This window comes from Mercenaria mercenaria, chromosome 7, assembly GCF_021730395.1.
Source record: "Mercenaria mercenaria strain notata chromosome 7, MADL_Memer_1, whole genome shotgun sequence".
Classification (NCBI taxonomy): domain Eukaryota; kingdom Metazoa; phylum Mollusca; class Bivalvia; order Venerida; family Veneridae; genus Mercenaria; species Mercenaria mercenaria.
The window spans coordinates 80039776-80049606 of NC_069367.1; the positions used below are offsets into that span (position 1 = coordinate 80039776).

At 34.8% G+C, this 9831-nt stretch overlaps 1 protein-coding gene across 2 annotated transcripts in view; it reads right to left on the bottom strand.

The window, feature by feature from the left end:
• The window catches only part of LOC123553839 (kidney mitochondrial carrier protein 1-like), a 28290-nt gene extending 18879 nt beyond the window's left edge, over positions 1–9411 (bottom strand). For both annotated transcript variants that reach the window (XR_008371847.1, XM_045343517.2), the window contains exons 1-4: positions 9254–9411; positions 7237–7351; positions 5317–5464; positions 4588–4682 (exon numbers count right to left, since the gene is read on the bottom strand). Coding sequence is in view for 1 of the 2 variants with exons in the window: in XM_045343517.2 (XP_045199452.1) it covers positions 4588–4682; positions 5317–5464; positions 7237–7303 (310 nt within the window). In the remaining variant the exon portion in view is untranslated. The remainder of the gene's footprint in view (positions 1–4587; positions 4683–5316; positions 5465–7236; positions 7352–9253) is intronic.
• Positions 9412–9831: the final 420 nt, after the last annotated feature.

Here is a 9831-nt window from a genome sequence, read left to right on the forward strand (position 1 = left end):
TCCATAAAATCTTAAGATTTTGGAATGAAGCCAAACAAATAAATAACTAGTGTCAGGAAATAATTTGTTTCTGTAATTCATATGAAAATCCCACATCAAAGAAAACTAAAATCTATCCTCAACAACATTAGCTTTTACCAGTTGCAGCTTTGTTGTGAAATTGACTTCATGTAAAATTGATAGTACAGTAATGCTCCGGGTGTGATAGTACAGTAATGCTCTGGGTGTGATAGTACAGTAATGCTCTGGGTGTGATAGTACAGTAATGTTCCGAGTGTGATAGTACAGTAACGCTCCGGGTGTGATAGTACAGTAATGCTCCAGGTGTGATAGTACAGTAATGCTCCGGGTGTGATAGTACAGTAATGCTCTGGGTGTGATAGTACAGTAATGCTCCGAGTGTGATAGTACAGTAATGCTCTGGGTGTGATAGTACAGTAATGCTCTGGGTGACTTTTTCCTTCTATAACAGAGAACCACAAAGGTAAATCATTTACCTTTGTGATTCTCTGTTATAGAAGGAAAAAGTTGATGTATGTAAACTAAGGGATGGTGCAACAGCTGAACAATTAAAAAACACAATACTTTCTTCCTTTGACATTCATGATTTAAAGATAAACAATCTTGTAGGGATTAGTACAGACGGTGCTGCGGTCATGACAGGAAAGAAAAGTGGGTTGGTGCAGAAATTAAAGTCTGAAAACCCGAGCATCCTTGCCACCCACTGTATTTTGCACCGCCTAGCTCTTGCTAGTGGCCAGGCTGCAGATTCTATTCCATATTTTTTGAAATACCAAGAAATCATCAATGCCATTTACAAGTACTTTGATAACTCCCAAAAGAACATGGCCCGTCTTGATAAAATAAATGCTGTCATGATGAGTGCAAGTAACTCTTTGAGGTTCAAGCAGGTTTTTCATACCAGGTGGTTGAGCTTCGAGGGCAGTGTACGGGCAGTATGTGATAATTATACTTCTTTGTTGAGTGTTTTGAGTGAGGACAAGGGTGCAAGAGCTCAAGGTTTGTTGAAAAGTGTTTCAAATGTTAAGTTTTTATGTTTCTTACTCTCTGGCAGATGTTTTGAAGCCCTTGAGCATCTTGTGCAAGGGATTTCAGTCAAGCAGCATTGACTTCACTAGTGTATCTGCGTCTCTGGAATCCACCACTAGTGAAGTCCTGAGGCTGACTGAGTCTAGACAAGGCAAGATGATGAAGGATTTCAAGACATCTGTACCAGAATTTGTCTGTGATAATGGCTATTTTGAGTTCCATGGGCATATGATTAAGGACAGTGAGAAACAGAGAGAGGAAGCTGAGAGATGTTGTGGGCAGTTTGAGGAGAAAGTGGTTGAAAATTTGAAGGACCGGTTTGCTGATGTTGGAGACAGTAAGGTGTTGAGAGCATTCTGTGGTTTGTTTGACCCTGCTGTGTTTGTGACTGAGGGAGAAGTATTGAATGAGTGTGGAGACATTGTCAGTGATCATGTGCATGAGGAAGAGTTCTGAGATGAGTACGAGTGCTTCAGGAAAGATGTAATGTCAAACTATGGTAAGGTTGCTAATGATGTGAACAGTGTATGTCAGATTGCATTAAGAAAGAGAGAGATGTATGGGATTGTTGCTGAAGTTGCTTACAAGCTTTTGTGTGTGCCTGTATCAAGTGTAGAGTGTGAGCGAGGGTTTAGTGTGCAAAATCTTGTCAAGACTAAACTGAGGAACAGATTGGACACAAACTCACTGTACTTATTAATGAAACTGAACATTGATGGTGGTGACCAGAAGTCATTTGATTTTGCTTCTGCCTATAGAAAATGGAAAAATGTGAAAAGCAGGAGAATTTGTGGGTATTAGTCTCAGCAGTCACTGTGTCTGTATTAATAAATAAAAAAAGAAACAGAATGATTTGTAGCCAATTACTAGTATTACTTTTATTAGTATTATGGCATACTATGTTTTTTTTTAATCTTGTGCTGACAATGTTTATACTTGTGAAACATATTGAAAAATTTAGAAAAAATAAAAGTGTTAAAATGTTTTAAGTTATTATTTATCAAGAATGATATTATGCAGTCTGAAAGAAATTACAGCTGGGAACACCCATACATGTTAGAAATAAACTGATGAAATAAACTATTAAAATGAGAATACCCCCCCCCCCCCCCACCCCCATATACACCTCCCAATTTGTGACTTCGAAACTTTGTGGCCAAAAAAAAATTAGGGCCAGTGGAAACCCTGTAAATGCAATATTTTCTCAAAGGAAACTTGAAAGAAAAAGTATTTAAGGTAATGTTTAGTAACATTTTCAAAAAGATCCTGCAGTTTTCATGTTTCTGTGCTACTGCAAAATGGTACCAATTTAATTCTAAGCACCATATACAGCCATCTTATATGACATAACTCTGTCCCTATAATGTTTGGATGGTGATCATTTTTTTAACCAGGCAGAATTTTTGTAAATGTTTACCAATCAAACTCAACACTGACTCATTTAAACAATTTACATGTAAAAGTGGTAGGTGAGAAACAACTTTTGGAGGGAGTTAGTTTGGGGGTGTAGGGAGGATGGCTGGAAGTCATGTGGGCTGTTGCACTCTGTATAGCAGCTCATCATCTGACATCTACCTATAACCAAAGTTTCAAGTCAATACCTTGATAATTTCATTTTTTTTAATGGGCAAATAAAAACACGAAAAAGGTATAAATTTGATATTACTGTGGTCAGTATTATAGTGTTATTTCTAGAGCGACGCAGCGGGGCGCCCCGCCCTGCCCTTTTTTACTGCCTCCACGCTGCCCTTAAAATGTGCCCTCTTGCCTTTGATCTTCTGCTAAATCCCGACATTTCCCTGTTGACATGCCTCGACGATTTTTGATCAGCAAATTACGTCACGGCAAGTGCACACAGGTAATGAGAATCAATGAAGTGTTAAAACTAATTGATAAAGAGTATGGATCCTGTGTAATGTCAAAAAGGCGTTCGTAAGCGGCCAGCTGATTACCGAGCACGTGAAAAGTGCCCCAGATTTCTTTGTGCAAAATTTAAAATTAGACCGTTGTTTAGTATAATAACAAGTATATATCAACGCAGTTTGATTCTACTGTAATTTCAACTAGAAAATGTCCAAATTTTAATGAATATCGAAAATAAAAGTAAGTTTTGAATGTCCGTTCACGAGTCTTATTACTCCCGATGTCGTATGCAATTTTTCCATATTTCCTTCAAAAAAGCTGACTGTCGGTGTATTTTTTATGATGAGAAACATCAAAATTTGAGGAACTATCTCTGGTTTACCCTAGTGGGTCATGTAAACTGAGTACAAACTACTTTCAGACAACATTCCGAAAGTGTACCAGTATCCGGATAGTATATTTTGGATATGTATTTTAGTAAACTTTAACCTTACTGTAATAGCACTTTTCTGTTAATGAAATATTGGTGAAAGTCCTGATCAATACAACATGACTTTTGATAATTATCAGTTTACAATGTGACCTGAAACAGGCCTTTTACTATGTTGTTTACAACATGATCTTGGTTTCAAGATTAAGCTTACATTGAGGCCCTCCACTATTTCATATTCATATGAATAAGTTGACATTCTTGGTGACATTTTTAAGACAAAGGCTTGAATGGTTTAACCTAAACTATAAAGTAAGTAAAAAGCCTTTGTAAACTATGTTACTGGTTTTGGGAAGACTTACCACTTTATTCTGTGACATTTCTTTTAAGTGTGCAATAATGATAAATGGAATACATATTAACTATAGATATCTAGAAATGCAACTACAGCTACAGTAACTTTCACGTCTAAAAGAGCACCCTGCCCCTTTCGGACAGCACCCTGCCCCTTTTAGGCAGCACCCTGCCCTTTTTGAGCTCTAGAAATAACACTATATTACATTATCACTATAACAAATGGCCTACTAATCTTTATTATGACCCTCTCAAAGGGGAAGAGAGCACTATAAAAACTGACCTATTTAATGAACTCAAAAAATTTTGTCAGTATTACAGTGATAATAATGTAATAACTTTCCATGTCTCAACTACTGTCCAAAATACAGGGCTTTATCAATAATTCAGCAAACTTCTATCACTAACATAGCTGATGATCAAGTTTTCTTTTAAAGCACCACAGACACACTGAACTTTACAAATATAGTTCAACACATCATTGTGATAACTATTCCACTACAGTAGTGAAGATGCTATTTTGCTGATTTGGCCAATTTCATCAATGAAATAAAGTCAGAAAGTGGGATTTATTTCTTACCCATTCAGAAGTTTTGCATGTTTTAAAATTTGTGTTGGTAAAATGTAATGTCCCACTAAAAACAACAATTTCTTTAAACTGAAATCAAAAGAAATACCGGTACTCGAGCTTTTTAAATTACAGAATATGTACAAATGTATATGTATTCTATGCTTTTCCAGCATATTTTGGCCACAACAGATAACTGCTTTTTCATAACAACTGGAGAATGTTGAAATCGCATACTGTTACAGAGTACTTTAATGATCTGACATGCAAAAGATTCTAACTGTCATTATGAAATCACTTCCAAAAGTAAAATTGAACTTACCTTTTTCTGTTTCAGCGAAACTTCTTTTCATATAATGATAAACTCCAATTTTTATAGTTCCATAGCTGGCCTGACGTAGCAACGCAGGTGCAATCCTGAAATAAAATTCAGCAATTTTAATCATCACAGGAATTTATCAAAATCTACAAAAGAAAACATAGTTACAGGATGTGTGGTGGCTAACAGAATGATAATAAAGATATTTCTATTTTTTGTTGACATCTATTTCATATCTAGAGAGCACTGGCCAGTATATTCCGCAACAATTCTAGAGATTTGCTTTCCATGTCTGTAATTTTTCAGCTGTATCAGTAAGATCAGTTTACAATGTGTTCCATCTACCGGTACCTAAATGTAAGCCATACTAACCATGTAAGCCTGTGTGGCATGATATCAGTAGCTCCATAGCAAGACCATGATAAGCTTCAAACCTAGCTAAATACAACAACCTGCAAAATGCTTTATACTTGTGCTGTTTTTATATTCTGAATGATTCTCATTGCTTCAGTAATGAGAGTCAACTTTAATGAGAGTCAACTTTTCAATGAAAAATACAGTAACCAAAACATTTTTAACTCAAATTCAAAAGTAAACAAGATATATTATCTTTTCAAAATTCAATATTTTTCATAGTATAATCCCAAGAATGATATATGTATAATATGATCTTCATCTGGAAAGTTATCAAATCTCACTACACACTGTAATGACCATCACACAGTTACCTACCCTGAGTATAAAGCAGTTATTCCTTCTTCTCTAAAGATTCTATAGAAGGCATGTATCATGCCATTGTATTTGAGCTGTGTCAATCTTGCATCGATTGTCTGCCCCTGAACTTGTAGACGAATTTTCGTGGTATCTATTGGGAACGTTCCTAAAATACAAAATTTAATGTAAAACAGTCGCAGTTCAATCATAGAATAATCTGAACAAAACATTCAAATTTATCAGTGACAATTCTCACTCAATACTGAACAGACAACCCCAGGCAGTGGTTCGAAAGGGGGTGGGTATGGTCAAAACATCAGCAAAGATACACCTTGCAGTAAACAAACATAGTTTGCAACAAGCGGTGTTGACTTGTAAAACTTCAGGCTCCTGATAAAGTCAACAGACTCCTGTATCATACAATGCTTTCAATCATGTGTTTGTGTTTCAACATTTAAACTAGAGATGCTTTTGAGAAAAGCGCATGTCTCCCACAACTGCCTAATCATCTAAACAGTAAGTCAGTCTTTATATACTGTTTACTTAATCCACATGTGCATGCGCTTTCTTGACAGCAAAAGGTCGCCTACTGGTAGTATAGGCACCGGTTTGGGGGCAAAACTGCGCAAGAAATCCGAGTGTTTTTGATAATTCAAGGGCCATAATTCCAAAGTGCCTCGGCGGATTTGGCTAATTATCGAACCAGGCCGAGCACTTATTGGCAGACACATTATGTTGAAATTTGGTGAAGATCGGATGAGACTGAGAAATGTTCGACTTTAGGGTGCAAATAAGCTTTGTAACAAACAGAAAGACACACACACAGACAGACTGGAGTAAATCAATATGTCTCCCACTGTGTGGTGGGAGACATAATTACATCAAATTCCTCTATCTACACTAGTGGCAGTCAGTGGTAAAATGAACATAACATTGTACAACTCTGTGCCATCTAAATCATTCATTTAAACTTTAACAATTTTGGCAACTAACAATTTAACTAATTTGGTTGTATGCATTCACACGGCTGTGTGTTAAAAGATCATAAGATTGCCACTTATTATACTAAGTTATAGTACAGAAAGAAAGAATTCATACTTAACATGCTTAAGGAGTTCAAAATTTATTAGCATCCTAATTTATTTACGGACGTGAATATCAAAACCATTTTTATCTAAATAGCTATTAAAAAGATAAACTGATGTCTTAAATTTCACATTTCATGCTAAGTAACAGTAGTCTGTAAACATGGGTCATAGTCATACACATCAAATATTTTTTATTATTTTTCAAGTAATATTCTTAATTTCCAGGACACTGACAGGTACCCATACCTTCAGGAAGCCGAATTTTCCATCGTTTTCAGACAAAAAGGGGAAGTTTTTAGCCATATAATGTTACTACTTTTCACACTTATTAATACTGCTTTCAATCATTTTTAACTAATGTAACTATATTGCAGCAGTAACCTTCCTTGGAGGCACTATAATATAACTTGAAAGAGAGTTCATATCTAGTTGTGTCAAACAACCTATTATCAGGAGAATTTTCTTCTGAGAAAGGGAAAAAAACATTTTATTTTATGATGGGAATGGGGCTCATATTTGGCGCCAAAAAAGGCCAAATGAGTGCCCTGATTTCTTATGCAGAAGAACTACCTCTGGAAATCTGAATCTCCACAAATCGGATATCACAGGACTATTAATTTTTGTAACAAAATAAAAAAAACAAACAGCCTCTTTAAACCAAGTTAACACAAATATATAAGCTTAGTGTATGCTCTGATTTGAGTTTTACTTGTACGTATTGCACATCCCATCATCATCCATGTCTCTTTCAGTTATAAACTACACAGACCAAACATTTAATATATGTGCTGGATTGTTATAAAAGTGGTGTCAGAAATTATACAAGAAATCAGTGAAAAATGTAGCCTACCACATTCAGCTGTCACTGATGCTAATCCACCAAACAAAAAAGGTTCCCAGGAAAGTTTTCGCCCCATTAAATGCTGAAAGCCTTCCGATTACAACACTTTTTCTTTTTGAAGACTCTGAAATTAACACAAAAAAATGTAAGTATACATGTATATATATGTAACATAAATCTCAATTTAAAGGTCATGACTCCAAATCAAGCTATATTCATTATTATTTTTTTTTGGGAAACAGAGAGCACTACCAAGAAATATTACAGACCTGCCAGTATAATCAGGGATTATTTTGGCCACAAGAAATGCTCTAATTTGGCCTTTATTTTAAATAGGTAGAGATTTAATTTTTTTCTTGAGATATTATACCGTGTACATTTGTACAATAAAATTTAAATAAACATTAAGGTAGTTCTGCACGTTTGAATTGAAATTTTTCTACAATGTAGAATTTGATTAAACTCTGATTTTTCAAGTTTTCAGAATATACTTAGAAAATTCAGCAAATATAAAAGATAGGGTTGTGTGCTTGATTTTTTGCTAGACTGATTTGAAATATTTGGACCTCACGTAATTTTTCATAATGGGAGTCCATGGAAAAATCATAACTTTCATAACATTTTCGCAAATAGAAATTTTTCTACAATGTAGATTTTAATGAAACTTCTCACAGTTGTAAATAAACATATGGCCTATAATGTGGTCAAATAATTTAAAACTGTCCATGTGCTTATTTTTGAGATATTTGACCATGATTAAAGTGAATCGCACATTTCACGCTAATTTTAAGACATTATTTTGAATTATTTAACGTGTCAGATGTTTTGATATCATATTTTAACTTTTGAAAGTTAGTAACAGTGCCACTGTTATAAATTTACTCACAGGTTGACATTAATTCATAAAATGATATTCATATCTGTATGCCGAATCCAGGCTTTATTCTACGTTTTGCGGATAAATATTAAATTACGCCATCACTTCCAGTTTATCAAACGTGCAGAACTACCTTAAACGATTCAACTACCTAATATGCATATGCATACTGTTAATAACTTACTTTCATTAAAGTTGAACAATGCAATTAAGTTTGTATTTACAAAATATAGTTGAAGTATTGTTTTATATGTCATTTATTGTTGGAAAAAGTTAAAAACCACTGTTTTAATCCTAAAACGAAAAAAAAAAAAAATTGAAATTTTATTTTTCCTAGATTATACTCTTATATTGAAAATGTGCTCGAGTTGCCTTAACGCTATGGAGGTATACTAGGACATGCTGTGGAACAACCAAAATGTCCAGTTTAGTAACAGTAGAGGCTACCTTAATTGCTGCAATTTACACATCATGCATTTATAAAATAGTAAACAATCTTGTGCATTCTAGCCAAAAACTTGTCTTCTTTTTTTTTGAGTTTATTAAGTTGATATCATATTTGATGATCAACACCTACACCTTTAAAAAAAACCCTAAAAATATTGGCTGACATAACAATATTGGCAGGGGAGGAAAGGGGATAGGAACCTGACCTGCAAGTATCTGCCATTGGGAATATTCACGACAGAGCTCTTGGTTTCATCTTTCCAACTGGTATGTGAGGTCCTAACAGAATCTCATTTTCAATAATATACAGACTCACATGTACGGGACCTCAAATACAGTGATATACACATTTCATAAATGTTCCCCATACACAGCCTCATTCCATTTCACACTCAGACACTTGCTCAGTTGCTAATAATTGTGTACATGTTCAAATAATCATACAATATTTACTAAACACAATTTTGAACAAGATCTATGGAATAATCTTTTAATTGTTTCATTTATCTTTCAACCGTACCGTAGCCTTTACTCCAAGAAAAATGGATATAATTATGATTATGTCACATTATTTCGCGACTGTCTACGTGACCTGTCTAGACAACGGAAAAAGACAGTAAATATATTCGCAGTCTGGTGTATGAGAAAATCATAAATGAAGTTTAATTAACACTTTTGTATTAAAATAAACAAATTATTTACCTAAAAAATGCAGTACAAGCGCTATCAATTTATAATATCCGGCTTACGTTCCCCGCTCCCACTACGAAAATTTACACATAAATATACAGCGCCACATGCGGTGACCCTGTAAGGTCATAGATTATAGTTTGTTTCAAAAAATATACCCACGAAATTTTGAATACTGGAGATACAAAATTTCATAAAAATGATTAACATAATAGATCTAGATCTGGCTAGAATGTAATGGGCCTTTTTGTTCATTAAATAAATGCGTGTGGTAAACTTTTAGAACACTGCGTTACAAGTCACATGTATCATAGGTCATGCAGATAGTCTATAAATAGGAGTTACTATACCCCAGACCACCCCAAAAACTTCTACATCTACATCTACATCTACATCTTTCACCCAACCGTCGATTTCCGACTATCACTGGGCGGCGCTGTCAGAGAAACAGTTGTTAAAGAACTGATATGTTACAATGTTAAAAGAATAAAGCTAAAAAAGACAGTATGCTACAGTTAAAATGGGACAGAGGCAACAGAATTACATACTGACCACCGCCAGCCTGTCTCTAAAGATACTGAGACTGGGGC